We start from the raw sequence: 17592 nt of genomic DNA, 5'->3' as shown, positions 1-17592 counted from the left end.
AATAATATGAATTCCAGTTTTATACATGCTTCATTCAGTATAAAGAAAAGAGAGTGTAGAAAATGTAACATATTATTTTTCCCACGGTCACTATTTACAGGACATTTTCTATTACTGCTACATGAATTAGACAAGTCAGTGGTGTGATAATGATGGTGTCGAGGCTGGCAAAGACTTCCTGGCAAACCAGTAGCCAAGTAGGCTTACAGTCTTTTGCAAAGCATGCAGTACATGATGTCTGCAACAATGTTCCTGGTCATAGAAGCTTCCTGTTACTTTGACCAGAGGTTGCATGTGTATTCTTACCAACTTGCACCATGTGAATATTTTGTCATAATTTTCAATGTGAAAAGTTTTCCTGTTACGATGCATATCTAAACTAGTGGATTAAGTGTTTCTCCTCCCTTCTGTTTTCACACTCCCATTACCTTGAAGGGATTTTACTTCAAAGAGTACTTCAAAACTGACTGTATTGATTTTGGAACAAATAAGTAGAATTTTTTAGCTAATTCACATGAAACCCCTCCCACCCCCCCCCCCCCAAAAAAAAAAAAAAGAGAGAGAAAAAATATGACTATATCAATGAAAGAAGGACATCCACTACTGAAATCTATAGGAACCTCATATAAATGTAATCCGATGGTGTCTGGTTTAATAGAATAATGCTTCAGGTTTTTATAGTGTTAAATGCTCTGCATCTCTACAATCATAGCTGTTAACCTATGTGTGATTACCTCTTGCAGGATTGCTTTAATAGAGAAGGAATATTCAGACTTCAGGCTCAGCGATATGTTGCAATTAACTCGCCAAAAGCTTTCGACCTTGCCGCCTAATCTGCATAAAGTAAACATCATGTTTACGCAAAACCGCAGGGGAAGTGTTGCAGGACAATCACAATATCTTGCCTTGGAAGCCATCAAATGATACAATCTATGTATACAGAAAATTGAGGGAAAAACTGTTCTCTAAATTGCAATGTTAGTTATTATAAGTTTTATTGAGGATAAACCTGTGAAAATAACATCGAAACTTAGCTTCCAAAAGGGAAAATTTGGTCTCTAAAAATGTGTTATTTTCTCACATTTTTCTTCATTGCCCAAAAATTAAACGTCTGTATATGACTTGTGGTAGTATGTTCATACTGTGTTCCAAATATCTTTTCTGTAATATTTGTCTCACGGTTATGTCGGGAAAATATCAAGATCACTGTCATTTGTGACCCACGTAAAATCCATAGCGTAAGCGTTAACGCAGTCCGATATATCAGTTTTCGTGCTGCATGAAACAGTTGAAGCACACTGCAGGGTTCGTCTCTCGCCCACTCACCACCCTGTGGACTGAAACCGAACCCTGTCGCGGTGTGCCGAACCTGACACCGCTGATTGGCTAAGCGTGCGTGGACCAGTAGAGAATGCATCCACAGGAGGATGATCTAGTTGTGCTTGTCCAGTATTTTCTGTTAGATTTGGTTGTCCATTAGCTCTGATTTTAACCTAACCACTAACTGCACAACACAAAACTTCGCAGGAAATGAGTCTGGGGTATACAGACTAGCAATATATTTATCAACTGCATATTCATGCTGTAGCAGACGTGTGTCGGGAAATAATTGTAACCCTTTCCCACGATTGACTCAAACAGAAAGATACAAATATCTCGAATGATACATCAGCATTTTCAATCCAAATTCTAATGAAGGATGACATATTCATATTAGATATATGTGTGAAGTTTCAAGGGATTTTTTGTTCTTTGCTTCGAGCAGTGCTTCGATGACCATTATGAATTCAAAAGCTTTTGCCTCTTATCGCGGAGTTAGTTGCCCTGTATTACTGGGCCTCACTTGTCTTTTATCTGCCAAAACTTTGTTCATGATCCCTAAGAATACATATCCAAATTATTGAACTTCTCTGCTATGGATAACATTTCCATTAAGTTGGATTTTATTTTGTTGAGCGTATAAATTACATCACATAAACACAAAAATGCTCATACAAAGATGGAATATTGCCAGGTAAGTAAAATATCACATTTCTGGCACCTGTTTTGTCTAATGTTAGAAATGAATTCAAAAAGTTACAAAGAACATGGAAGTCAAGACAAAGCAGAAATTACACATTTTAACTTTGCTGAGCAAATAAGAGAATGCAAGTGTCTTCATGTAGCTGTTGAATGCATCAATGTAATTAGATATCATAAACAGTAATAGAAATAAGTTACATCATCCGATTCTTTGGTCTTGTTGGTCTTTTTTTTTCCATAACTTACCAGATTAACAAACAGCATAACAGAAAGGGAGCAGACGGTTGAAATGGGAATGGATACAAGGCGGCCCAAGGCAAAGCTCCCCCAGAAGACTGAAGTCAAGTATGCTCCATCAGTTGCAGACAGTTGGATGGCTGCATTTTTCACAGCATATTCAAAGATGTAGCCTCCATAGGCCGCCTGGTAGGAGAAAAGTGAATATGCTATCAAACACTGAATGTGATCTTTTAAAGTCATAACAAAGCAATGAATGGTTGGCTTAGGAATGCTACTGGACTTGATCAAAGAGGATTATGACATCAGATTCTGCATAATTATCATGTTACTCTATTCTGTGGTACATCAATGTTACATGGTAGAGTAGCATGGCTAGGACCATTCACATGTGACACTATCAGCCTTAGATATGAAAAAATTACTTATGTGAAAGCTTTTTGGAAAAATGTGATGAAATCTTTTCACTGATCATCACTTAAAAAAAGTGAACTGAAAATATCAGACCCTTGATTAGTTCATCCAAGAGTACTGACTGAGGTTTGTTGATCTTGAATGTAATTGATCATGTACATCTAAATTTGCATTTTGCTCATGTTTGGGAGGGGGGGGGGGGGGGGGGGGGGAGGGGGTATCTGCATGTTAAAGGACAAGTTCACCTTCATATACATGTGGATTGAGTGAAGGCAACAATGTTAGTAGAACACATCAGTGAAAGTTTGGGGAAAATCCGACAATCCGTTCAAAAGTTATGAATTTTTAAAATATCTGTGCAATCACTGCTGGAGGAGAAGACTACTACAGTGTATGATGTAACATGCGTACAACGATATAAGGAAAATAAAAAGAGAATTTCACAAAACTTGACTTTTTAAATAAAGTGCACATTTCCTCGACTTGTTACTGACTTATGTTAGGGGTAATATTATTCCCCCTGACTTCTGAAAGAGAGAAGTTGAGTGTTCTTTTATTATGTGAGAAAAGTGAGAATATCTTGAATTTTCTTTATACTTTCTTTATATAGTTGTACTCATATGACATCACAAGCTATAGTAGTCTTCTCATCCAGCCGTGACTGAGCATAAACTTCAAAAATTCAGCCGAGATAATCGAGTTTGAAGTCACATCATCAAAATTGGTCAAAACATTCGGTTTTTCTGTTTTTCACACAATTCTGTACTCTAATGTCTTGTCTATCATCTGCCGAAATTTCAAAGTTAAATGATCAAACGAAAGACAAGAAATCAGTGTTTTTCTGGGTCATGATTTTCCGACTTTCAACGTAACAGAAACGTGTCTGAAGATTTGGATTTAGCGTCGCAGCTAAACTCCGCCCCCAGCAACGAGGGAGTGATCTTATTGGTCAGTGCGTGGCATTCTGATTACTGATTGGTCGTGCGTAGACCGCTGGCGCTAAGCTTGAATGAACATCGCGGAGGTCGCTAGGAACATGCCTTCTATTGTAAAGCAGTTAAAACTGTCTCGCCTCCCTTTGATCGTGATAGCGTTGGAAGGAAAACTTTGAAGGCGTTTTTCTCGAAACTCTGATTTCCTCAACTACTTGACATGCACTAATAAAATCATCGATATCTCCGCAACCGAGTACTTGTATGAGTTGTGCTATATATGAGATTAAAGAAGAAGAGTACGGGAATAATGTTATGCCATTTTCAGAAAATTGTTTTCCCCAACTTTCGGATCCTTTTGTTGCAGTGGGTCACATATAATCTCCAGTTGTAACAGATATCCTAAGCATATACGTCATGCTGAACATTGCAGACTGGCCTGATAACTTTCCACCAAATATCCAATGTATTTTCCAAATCAAACTTGATTCCTCTTCCCTGAACTAAAGGGCTTCACAAGGAAAAAAATAAAAAAGCAAGCCTAAAGCCCAATCCTATGAGGATAAGGTGTGCTCAGAAGCTTCTGGAATGACAACAAATCATACATTGTAATAATCATGCATGTATCAAAGACTGGAACTGTTCCAGCAATGAAGGAATATATATAAATGAAGTTTACCAACACACACACACACACACACACACACACACACACACACACACACACACACACAGAAGCTCTGACAGATACAGGGCTACTGCACTTACCTGCAAGCCATCGTAGAGGAACAGTAAAAATGATGTAAGGAAGGTGACAATCACAATTTTGGATTTGTCGGTTTGGAAGCAACCTTTCCCGCTCTTCTTTGGGCTTTCAGATTTGGCAATTTCTTCATCTGGAATAACAACAAAACAGACATACTCTTGAATGAAAATCTTTCTGAAACAACTACAAAACCACACTTGTCAGGCAAGCGCAATATATGTACAACATTAAATAATGGTTGAATCATAAATGTTGTTTTGTTAATATGCAAGATGCTGAGATGGCCTAGTGAAGCCCTCTGGCAGGCATACATAAAACATATCCAAAAGTGAATTACATAGTCAGCAGATATGAATAAGATAAAATGTCTCAAGAAATTCATATATCCTAATGACAAAGAGTAGTCATGATAATCACATGCCAAAGGACCTGTATGGCATTTGGAGAAATATCCTCTGTAGAGCCTACCGAAGATGTAGTCTGCACCAATACACAATTTGATTTTCATCCTGTATACATCTCTATGACAGTTATTGAGATTTGGAACATATATCTATAATTGATACTTAAATACTTAAATCAGAATCAAAATACGGTCAAACTTGTCTATAACTGCTCAATACACACGTGGTCACTATACACATGTTTGATGTGGTAGCCAATTTAATACCCAATATATGAAGTATAATCACATAAAGTATTATTACATGTAGGCCTACACCACAATGCTACTTAAAGGAGAACAAAACCCACATATATGTGGATTGAGTGAATGCGGCAACAGTAATAGAACACACCAGTAAAACTTTGAGAAAAATTGGACATTCAATTCAAAAGTTATGAATCTGTAAAGTTTTGGTGCAGCCACCGCTGGATGAAAAGACTGTAACATTTCATGACGTCAAGTATGAAAATGATATAAAGAATGCATAAAGAAAATTCAACATACTTTGACTTTTCTAGTACAATGAAAGAGCATTTGACCTACCTCTTAAAGAAAGCAGGGAGAATAATATTATCCTTAGCACATGTCAATAACAAGTCAAAGGAATGTGTACTTTTCATAAAAAACAAAGTTTTCGGTATATTTTCTTTAAAATCGTTGTCCTTATATGATATCATGAACTGTAATAGTCTGATCCAGTGATGGTGGTACCGAAGTTATAAAAATGCATAACCTTTAAATGGATTGTCCAATTTTTGTTAAATTTTCACTAATGTGTTCTTTTAATATTGCTGCATTCACTCGTATGTATACACCTGCATAAAATCATTTGCATTAACAAGAAAAACAAACATTCCATGTCCATTGTATCATTCATTTGTTCTATCCATTATAGTTATGCATGTTAACATAGAAGTATTTTCCAGCTAGGAAATGTACCGGTACTCTATATCACATAGATTTCTGGGATTGAGTACATTCAAATACTGACTGTATTGCTTGTTATTTGCTGTGTTTCAATCTTTTACTTTCATTTTATTTAGTTTTCTAGGTGTGTTGGCATGTTACATGATAACAATTTGATATTATTGCAGTATTTTCATTTCTTCACTTTTTTTGCATCATATAAGAATTGGCTGAGTTGGATGAATGTAATGAATACCAACACCACAAAGGGAACTTTTTTCACTCAGTGTCACAAGACCTGACAAGGACCATGGGATTTGCTGGTCCTGAAAAGGGCAGTTTGAGTTGATAGCTGCAGACAAAAAGGGCTGCTGTGTTGTTGTTGTTTTTTGACTTTCTTGAAAAGAAAAGAGTAGACCATCAAGCTGACTGATGCTACTTGAAGGATTGCACCATCACCGTGCACAGTTTATGGCTGTCCAAGGGACAACTGCTGGTTGTCTTAATAGGCAGGTAGTTGGACTATACGTTTTCTCTGTGGGAGATTTCCATGTGGTCATTGGTGCAGGTTTGACTGTACTTCAATGTATTTCATGTTTTACACAATCAAGATATTTAAAAATGGCAGATGAGGATGCTCATTATTGGAAAGATTTTCTTGCTGAGTTGGATCACATGTGAATGGCTAGGTTGCTATGGAAACCTACTCAGGAGACTCTGTCTTTAGTCTGTTAAAACAGTACTTTTTTGCTCTCCTCTACACTTTCAATTGCCTAAAGAGAGGAATGCTGCTAAACTTCTCTCAAATGAATTACTGTACAGATTGAAGGAACTCTTACTTTTATGACAAAATTGATCTTGCTACATAAAATATACATACTTGACCAGACTTTTGAATGGTAGTTGAATGTGGTTTGACAAGTGTTACAGAACAAATTGTTAAGGTATAAAATCTCTACCTCCCTTGATCCCAAAACATAATATCACGATAACAAAGAAGATCTGCTCCTCAGTATACAACCATGCAGGACCTTAGAAACACCATTATAAAATCTTCATAGTTCACCTGGTTGTTGTTGGTTTTTTTTCAAGAAATGCATGATCAGAGGCTCAAGCAATACAATGGAAATGGGGACCCAACCATGCTTCCATGTGATTCACCACTGTAGTGTAGCATTTGTCAATCTTTGTGTATACTTTCTGCTTGATATCTGGCATTTGAAGAGAAAGTCAATGTATAAAATCTTGCCATCTCACATAAGATGATATCAACTTTTTCAATTGTTATGGTATATATAGCACATACATTAAAGCAATGTTTTGCTCTTAGTCTCTGTGAATAAGGGAGCATACTTGATCTGTTTTAGTATGAACACCAAGTGAAAAAGAAGAAATTAGCCTGGGATTTGAACTCGCATCACCTGTACTGCTTACCAGGCAGTGGCTCTATACTCTGAGCTTACGCCAGTTCACGCCAGGGACTCCATCATATTTGAACAAATCACTCTGCCTCACTTCCTTTTCATTCTCTCTTGGTCATATTCATAGTCAATTGTTACTCTCCAGTCAATAAGGTAAGCCATAAGAGTGAAAAGAACCTTTGTTTTGTGGAAAGAGTGTCGTTCCAAAGATTTCCTCTTCCTTTGCTGTTATATACTGTCTGTGAATAAGATTGTACACGTGCTTCTTAATCTGTATTATTATGTAAACCAAGTAAAAAAGAAGGAACTTGCCTAGGATTTGATCCACCATCATCTACTACTTACCGGTGTGTTATGGTTGAGTGAATAAGAGCACTCATCTTTGAATCACAAGAACATGGTATGGGGGTTTGTGGGTTCACGCTCAATGAATTAGCCTGACAAATCTGCCCTTCAGCAATGGGATGCACTCCACGTAGGATGAAAATGTTTGTATTTGTTGATCAGCATGTGCTCGGCTGTAAAATGGGGACTGGCTGGAATGCACCCCATGGAGTGGAGAGTGAGCACTGTCAGTGCTGGTTGGAAATGATGTATCCAGTGACTTTGGTACTACTAATAGTCTGTAAAGCCCATCGAAATTGTTCAGAAGTCTATAAATACTACCTATTATTAATTATTAATATCATCACCAGGCAGTAGTACTACCACTGAGCCAAAGCCAGTTCACAGCAGTGACACAATGATGTTTGAACAAACACCCACGACCTCACTTCCCTTTCATTCTCTCTTGGTGTTATTCACGATTCATTAGCCTCCAGTCAGTAAAGTGAGTCATAAGAGTGAAGGAAATTTTTGTTTTGCAGAGAGAGCGTAGTTACAAAGATTTTCTTGTTTGTTTTAGCTCACTTGAGCCTTCGGCTCAGGTGAGCTAAAAACAACAAAACCATATCTGAATAGTACAATTTGAAGCATCGTTATTCTACTACCCTAGCTGACGCTGAACAAACGACTGGCTTTTCTTGCAACAAAAAAAAATGTTCTCTGACGTCTGCAGAAAGGAACAGTCCCTTTAAATCAGCCCATCACTTTCATTAAGCATCACTGCACACCTGACACTGAGTTGGACAACCAATGGTTGCTTGCTCACTATGATCACATGCTAATTATGAACAGCAGCGATGATCTGGCAATGACATCTGTGATTTGTGGTCCAAACAGTGGCTATAAAACAACCCTCTGAGGTAAGAACACCATATACAACACAGGCAAGGATGCACTAGAGACTGATCACTACTGCTTACTGAGCATGAAACCAATTAATTACCTATCAGTGGCTTCCATATCCACAATTTTGATTTTTTTTTTTTTTTTTTTTTTTGGGGGGGGGGGGGGGTCAATGGAAATGAACATACAACTGTATTTCAATCAAAACCATTCCTAATCATTTCAGACTGTAATTTGAAGAGGAATTAGCCTGCAAATGATATGCTGTTGCAGCAGTTGATATGCACACACACACACACACACACACACACACACACACACACACAAACACACACACATACACACACAGACACAGACACACACATATATATATTTATATATATATATATACCCAACAAAAAAGGAATTTTTACTGTGATTATTTGCATTTCTTTAAAATAAGGACAATGCATAAGTTAAACTGACTACCATTTTTGGAGTTGGACAATTCCTTTTCAAAATGAAACACATACTTCAAGATTTGTTCAGTGGGCTGTGATGTGCAGACATCATAAAAGTGCAAAAGGGTCAAAAGAAAATGTTTGGCTAGGGTATACTTGACAATATTCTGACAAATTGATGATTTGAATTCAGTTTCATAATCTTTCACCTCCTAAATCAGAACTTTCAAAAGACATCATGCAAATGAGGGATCATTGTTTTTTTTTGGTCAACTCTGTGTGCCAAAGGGCTATCCCCCATGTGGGCCACATTATTCTCAGAAAGCAAAGTATGAGCACTTTTTGAAAATATTGTTTTAAAATGCCATGTAACTTTTATACGAGGCAATTCTGCTAGAAATCCAGTGAGTAAAGTTATAGAGAAAAATTCAATCATTCCTGTGATATAAATCCTACTACAAAGCTGTGATTACTTTGATTGCAAGTAGTCAGTAGCTACATTATTGTCCAGATCAGGGAGGCATGATTCTGGCAGGCACAACTGCGACAGTAAATAAGAATTTACTTAAAGAACCCCTATGAAACAAAGCTAACCCCATTCAATAACTGCACACAAGTTATCTGAGTGAAGTTTTATTGTACTCTGCAATTTATCAGTCAGTTTGGGCGGGGTTGCATGATTAAGCAAAATATGCAAACTTGGTAAGTTGTCAATGGAAATGGGATTGCGAACATGGCACATTAAAAGTTGATTACTAGCTGGAAGGGGGGGGGGGTATATCAAGAATTCAAAGTCATTCTAAGACAGTTACACAAAGATGCTTTTATTTCTTGTATTAATGATATAGTGGTATCTCCATGGACATTCTCATTGTTCAAATAAATGAGGAAGACAGATTCATTAGGCTGAATTTGCTAAGGGACTGAAAATGACCAGTGAGGGAAATATAGGCCATTTTTTTTAAAAACCATCTGAAACAGGCTGCATGCTGCAAATGTGCATGCACGAAAATATGTTACGAGGTATTTGCTGTTCTACTTCCAACCAGGGAGGTGGGAAGAGACATTTCCCACCTCCCTGTTCCACCATAAGGCCGAATGCTGTGCTACAGGATGGCAATGTCCAGCCCCACAGAGCAAGGATCATTAACCCATTGAGGATGGGCTGATTTTGTTATAATACACAATTTCCATAGACACCTGCTCGAGTATGCTTGGGACTAGATGTCAACAGGTTAACACGTTCCTTGAGGAGGAAGAAGTTGACTAGAGAGAATGGCCTGCAAACAGCCCAGATCATATCCCTACAAAGCATCTGTGGGATGAACTTTGCCAAGCTGTGCGAAGGCATATCACTTACCAGACCACACTATAACCATCTCTGCAAGCTCCTAGTTGAAGAATAGGATGCTATCCCACAACAGTGAGTGAGATCATTGGTTAATAATATATATGGAGGGGGTTTCAGGCTGTTGTCAATGCCTTTGGGGGTTACAACCACAACTGAACAGTTTGATAAAAAAACGACCATCAATATCCCGTCATTACTCTAATTCTGTTTGTCTTCTGCAAATGTGATTAAGAGTTTATTTGTTTGCTTGTTTGTTGTTTGTGTCTACAGTAAGATTGTAGATTTGTCATGCATTTGCTGTTTGTTTGTTTTTTCAATGCCATGATTTTGCATTTGTGGCTCATTTGAAAGGATGTCATTCACTCAGATTAACAAGCAAAATAAAACACTACATAATTTATAACAATCAAGTCAATTTTGCAACTCTTCTCTGCCAATCCCACTCCAAGTTTACTTACCATGCACACTACCCCTTTGACAAAACATATCAAATATAGTACTGTCAAATAGAAAACCATATACAGCTTTAAGATGATACCAAATATGACAACTATCATTCCCAGAAATAAGATCTATCAAATCTGAGTTTGCTTTTTTTGTTGTTGTTGTAGCTTGGTATAAGAAATATATGTGTATGCAAGAATGTACTTGTGTAATTATGCATGTATGTATGCATGCAAATATCTATTCTCATGTCTATAATTTACAAAATATGAGTGTTGTAATGTTGCAATGCTATATCTAAATGTTATATCATTTGGCAGAAGTACATTGATGTGCTGTGCATATTATGTCAGGCAGCACGGTTATCTGGTTGCGCAATAAAGATCTCATCAAGATATCGAGTTACTCTTTGTATCTGTCCTTCAAATTTGTCCTTTTTGCTTATAAGAGTATGTTATGTGAACTGCATAGTAAACAAAACAAAACTACAACAACAGCAATTAACTCCAACAGTAAGCAGTTCTCATTGCATGATGTCTTTCGCATTTTGTGTTTATTTATCGAGAATCCTACTTGTGTGCATATGATAATCGCATAATCATCAAAGCTAAACACACATGGAAATGTGTATGGGGTCCTGCCATTTGCAAATTTACTCACTAATGAAAAAACAAACTGATAAAGAAATCTCACTAAGTAAGACCAAACAAAGTATTTACAGAATAATCCTGCATATAAGATGCATTTTGTTGTTGTTTTTTGGTGATGTTGCCACAATTTTTCAAATCAGAATTTTAGGAGTTTCTTTGAAATATATCTACCTTATTCTGGCAATCTATATGGCGTTCCAAAGCTGCTTTTCAAGAACTGAAATATGGTACATTTCTAACACAAGAACTTCACAGTAACAATCTATTGTGTTGAATGCTGCTTTGTAACCAAAGAAGTCATCACTTCATAATGTACTAGCTTAAACTGAGTTACTTACCAGCATCTAAATCCTCATAATTAGACCGATCCAAGATTGTTACAGTGTGCTGATCATGAGGTAGCTTGCAGAAGTAGCGACGAATGTTGACTGTAAGTACCAGCATGACAATGGGAATCTACAACAACAACAAAAAAATAAAAAATAAACATGAAAAAAAATGGAAAAGAAATAAGCTATAAACTGTTTCATACAAAGAGGTCTTGTGTTGGAATAAGCAATGCTTGAGCTAGGCATACCTCTATTCAGCACCACCCATGTAAAGATTTTAAAGTGAAAATGAGATTCATCACTAAAAGAGGGTTGAAAATAAACAGAGATAATAAAATCCTCAAAACACCACAGAACAGAGAGCACCATCAATATATAGCACTTGCATTGAAGGAGTGTATACATGTAGCTGGTGGGTATTAACAGTAATAAATTAAAGACACTACCCTCAACAACCACCAAATAAATGCAAACACAAACATACACACACACACACACACACAAACGATTTGAAGGAGAGGTCTTTAAACCTTTCAGAAGAATGTTTATGCCATATTCATTAAGCTTGAAGTTGGGTTTTTTTTTAGTCATGTAGGAATCTTTGAAAACAAATGCAAATGAGCTTCAGCGAGTAACAAACATACCAATTGTTTATATGATAAAAGCAATAAAAGCAAAAGCCTGCTTGTTATGAATTGTTACTGATATTGAAAGTTTTGAAGAAAATTTAATCTTTCATGACATTAAGTAAAGTGACAAACCAAAGTCAAATTTCCATGGCCAAAATGAACACATTTGTGCATTGCCAAGTGCTTCATCTTATTTTATTTGTTAATTGATAAAACATCCTCATTTTGGCTTTGGATCTCATTCAATGAGCTAGAAACTCTGGCATCCTGAAATTAAGTGGAAATTAACTGACCTTTGTCATATCAAATCATCCCTTTATAGCTCTTGCATACTATGTTGTCTGATACTGTATTTATATTCTCTATGGTGCTCGAATCTCACGTAAGACTGATGCAACATGGATCAGTCACAGCTTAAAACATTGAGCTCACCATCTACAAATTATGTGCTTTAGAACAACAGATTGGCAGATTCATACTGAAGCCAATGGGCACTGCTCAGAAGCAAGTGTGGGAAGGTTTCCCAACTCACTGGTGTAAAGAATTCCCTGCCCCCTTATTTTGCAGCAGCTGTAATATCATGAAACTAAAACAACAAAATGTTCATGGTCTCTCTGGAGGAACACATTGTGGAGAGGAATATCACATGTTTACTGTTGTCGAGATTGTTTGTGAGGACAACCAACCTTGTTCGCTTTGTTGTTTAATATTGCTCCTAACATTGCAATCAATGCAATTTAATTTCAACGGATACAGCACAATAGCAGGCATATTCATACTTATAGAAGATGACAAATTTATCACTCACATGTTGCAAATGATAACTGAATCTACTCCAAAATGAAGAATTACAATCCCTATGTGTGTACTTCTCTATAGTCCAGCCTCTTGATGAGTTGCATTTTATAAAGGATTCACAAGCAGCTACAGTTATGGTACAGGTAGGATAGTTGGTATGTCTTTGATATTAAAGTCCCAACTTTTTTTTTTCTTTTCAGATTGGCAATATTTGCACATTGACCAGTTCAAACTTTGGTTTTATCCACCTCTAAAGCAGAATGGACATTCAGAATTGCATGTAGGCCTCTTTATGGAGTGTTCAGACACTGACATAAATCTCGTGACTTTACCTGGTTACATATCTTACAGTTGTGTTTGGGAGGAACATGATTATAGTGTGTCTTCAGACTAATTAAGTGTTATACAATGAGCATAAAATATGTTTTTAAATTAAACATATAAAAAAAAACCATAAAAAGAAAAATCCTTCCATATCTGAATGGGCTATGTGTCAACTTAAATCAGTAAAACATCATTCACATGTGGAAAGCAAACCTAATCTCAGTTAAACAAAGTGTGGGAAAATCTCATCTCTTCCTTTACATGTAACATAGAAACACCATAACAATTCACTGTAAGAATGTAATTCCTTCTCTTTTAATCTAATGAAGAGTAATGACATCATTACATCCAACTAGCAAGTGTTATTATGTCTGGTACAAGTTCTGTGAACAATAAAACTTTAAGCCTTCATTTTCTCCCTGCGAATTTGACTCAAATCTCACTGCCTTGTTTGAACACATGAAACATGATACATACATAACTTTTACATATGGATTCGAGGTGCAACAATGTTAGCAACTGTGAACACAACACAATAAAACAAAACAAAACAAAACAAAACAAAACAAAACAAAATAAAACAAAACAAAACAAACAAACAAAAACCCACACATTTATGAATAATTTGTCTGGCAATATCCTTTCAACCAAGGCAAAGGAAGCTAGAAACCAAGCAGTATCCATCAGACTGACTGGAGAGAAAGACAAGATAGAGACAGTGCTGAGACTGAATTCATCTTACATTTGGCTGTAAGAGAATCTCTTGACAAACATTTCTCACTCCTGAAATTTGATAAAGATGGAGTGGCGATGCAGCAGACTAGATGGGAGATATCTCTGCCTGCTTCTTGAACACGCTCTTATCTTGAAATGTGACACCATGATGTCCAATACAGCTTGATTAGAAAAATCTGAGTTTTTCCATATTTCAGCACACTCCCTCATAGGAAGACAATAGACGAAGTGCTTTTTTTTCTTCATGTCAGTGCACTCATGTGCAGCTTACATACAGGAAAATTACAATTGCAGGATTCACAGTGGCACAACTTCAAGTGAACATTTGAGCCAAATCACACAGATGACACTGTAAATCATCGATTGGATTTATGAACTTTATGGACATCAAAGAGTGGCTATGACTGAGACCCGTTGTATCTTTTTGTGTATTCCCATTTCATTTCCAACGTGTTACACATGATGTATTGAGAGAGTTTTTGCTTAAATAAAGAAACAAATACAGCCAATGAAAATTTTCCCCTGTGTTCTGACTTCATTGGTTTGTTGCTGTACATTACTGCACATCAGTATGGCATCAAGTTGTTGCAATGGTAACACATTCACAAAGTATATGGCAAAAATTTACTCACAGCTAATTTGATTCTATATTTACACTGCATTACATATGACAGTATGGGTATTAAGTAATAATGTGTTCATAAAAGGTGTATTATACATTGTTGATCAGCGAAGACTGATAACTTTATCATAACAACGTATAAGATATGCGAGATCATTCATGGTAGAAAAAATAAAAGACAGGGACACCAGGAGATGCACAGACTACCAGGCTGATGCGATTGCTGTAAAATTCATCAACAGTATACAATTTCATATGTGCCTCCATGCATGACACTTCACTATTGATTCATCTTTATGTCATGAGGTATGGATATCATTTCCATGAAACCCAGAGATAGCTCACACTGTATTCTTATATTGGACAGAGACCTGAGGAGATGGCTTATGGAAATATGGCACTCAAAGACATTGAGGTATTAAAAAAGGGAGAGACTCGTTTTGTGATGAAGCCTTCATTTGAAAGTTAAAGTTACGGCCACGGGCATCTTGAAAACTCAAACTGCCTTGCATGATGTGATCATGGCACACATGTGGCTGCATGGCTTTTACTCCATAAAAAAAGCTGAAACATGGCAAAATTTGTATTTACATTTTCATTCTGCTTTAAAAATTGGGGAACCACTCAGATCAATGATGTCAAATATGTGCTCTAATGATGACATATCTCGGCATAGATCAAGTTTAAGAATATATAGTGGGAGAGATGGTGAAAAAGATTAACTTATGGATAGCACAGCCCTTGGTTATTTCATCATGCAAGAAAAATGAAAATATGTTTAATTCTATATTTTCTCATAACCATCATATCTATATTATTATATCCAAGAACTTCAATATGGTCATTCCTGCACAACATTGAAAGGCTTCAATTCTTCAGAATTCCAGACAATGCCCCTGTTTGTCTATGAGAGGATTTCAACAACAGCAGCATTTACACACATTCAAAATTAATAGACTCTGAAACTGTTTTTTTTCTTGCAACACAATGCCAAAACTGTTAATTCCTCTGTGTGGAGACAAAAAATAATCATGAACTTTCATGACTCTCTATGTAATATGAACATCAATCCAGCTTGATTTTTTTTTTCTGGAACTCTTGTGACGTGTGTGAACAGCATGCAAAGAGAAAATCAATTCTTTTAAATCCCACAATGCAACTCGCCACACTAGGTTTGCAGATCTTGGGTAAGACAGAAAAAATTTTTGTGTCTGGAACAACTGACTTGTCAGTTCTAATGCAGCTGAAGCTGTGAATCTCAGGCTTTTACACATCTTTACATTACATCACATGAGTGCCAAATTTCTCTTGAATTGCTTCAAAACTGGATGAATTCAATCAACTCCTTTTCCCTGATTTTAAGAGCATAATGTGCTGTTACCATGGCAACATAGTTTCCACTACTCTTGAAAAATATGTCTTGCACAACTTTTGATCTCCTTCCTATGGGAGGGGGCCTATCCGCCTCCCACACCCTCTCCCAGCACATTCCCCGCAATATGAATGCATCATAAATCATATGTGTCAAATTTTTTCTCAATCACTATCAAAGCACAGAAGAATTTCATTCTGCAAGGCTTCTTCTCCATTTGAGGCCATAGTGCACTGTTGCCATGGCAATGTACATTCCACTACTGTTGCAAATTTGTTCTGCACAACTTTTCATCAAATTAAACATGTGTACCAAATTTGATTTAAAATCACTTTAAAAAAACTGGAAAAAAGTTCCATCTGCAAAGGCATTTTCTTGATATGGGGATTATTTAATACACATGGCAAGGGACTTCCAGTACTCTTAAAAACTCTACTGCACTACTTTGTGTCACAGGTACCATTTGTGCCAAACTTCTTCAGAATCATGTAAAACTGGAGATAAATGTCAATCTTAAAGGCTTTTTCCTGATGTGAGCTCTGAGGGTTATAATGCACAATTACCATGGCAATGAAGAAATGAAGAAATGCCTTCAACATTTGACAAATGTTGTTTTGCAACACTAAAGCCTCAAGTGGCACATTCTTTCTCATTTTTTTTTCTCCATATTGAAAACTTTCGGTCATCTGCGAAACCGCGCTTCCGCGCGAACGCTTCAACACGTAAAATAGCTTAAAAATCGATGCATCTTTCCACAAAATCTGCCATAAATTTTGAACTATTAAAGTAGCAAACTTGGGGTGCCCGCAATCTGAAAGTGGACACTTTGGGGATTATTTATGTGTATACATCATTATTGTAACATTTGTAGCAGTGACGCACTTTTGATAAGAAAAGTACCTTATGAGTAGATTTGTCTATGGCGAACAGTCCAAATTTGACGAATTTGAGCATATTTTGCCATCTTGCAATTCTTCCACACAAGATATCTCGGGAACGGAAGGTCGCACGAACTTGGGGCGGACGATTACAGAAAGTAGAGATTCTGCCCATCTTTGTGATATAAGAATCTTGTTCATTGGTTGAGCAGTCCTGACACACTTTTGCAGTAAAGCTAGACTACCCAGTCACAATTGCTGTCATAGGAAACGTGTACAATCTATACAGAACTATCACGTGATGAGACTACCAACGAAAATTTGAGCCATTGACCTTCACTGTCTGCTGTCGTCAGCAGTGTGAATTCCTGTGATTTCAAGCTTTCGTTTCTCGCCATATATTATTTTCAATCTAATTTCCAGATAATTTTGTATGTGAGACATTATCTAGATACATAGCAGCCTTATAACAACATAACTGTTAAGTTTGTAAGCAGAGACAACCAAATATATTCCACATTCCGTCTCATTTTTCGATGATGGCTCTAGTCGGACTGGTGCATTTCCTTCGGAGGTGGTAATAATGTAAGTAGTTGCAACGGTCGCTTGCCACCTGCTGTCTGCAATCGGGCGCATGTATACACATGTTG

At 36.8% G+C, this 17592-nt stretch overlaps 1 protein-coding gene across 1 annotated transcript in view; it reads right to left on the bottom strand.

The window, feature by feature from the left end:
• The window catches only part of LOC139713603 (major facilitator superfamily domain-containing protein 4A-like), a 97220-nt gene that overhangs the window by 30279 nt on the left and 49349 nt on the right, over nt 1-17592 (bottom strand). The window contains exons 4-6 of the mRNA XM_071625310.1: nt 11594-11711; nt 4374-4501; nt 2269-2445 (exon numbers count right to left, since the gene is read on the bottom strand). Coding sequence (XP_071481411.1) covers nt 2269-2445; nt 4374-4501; nt 11594-11711 — 423 coding nt within the window. The remainder of the gene's footprint in view (nt 1-2268; nt 2446-4373; nt 4502-11593; nt 11712-17592) is intronic.

The sequence above is a fragment of the Diadema antillarum genome, unplaced genomic scaffold (assembly GCF_040938485.1).
Source record: "Diadema antillarum isolate AM-2024a unplaced genomic scaffold, OU_Dant_1.0 seq00002013_RagTag, whole genome shotgun sequence".
NCBI classification, from domain to species: Eukaryota; Metazoa; Echinodermata; class Echinoidea; order Diadematoida; family Diadematidae; genus Diadema; species Diadema antillarum.
Note: the sequence above shows the minus strand (reverse complement) of the source record. Positions and strands in the feature narration are given on the sequence as shown.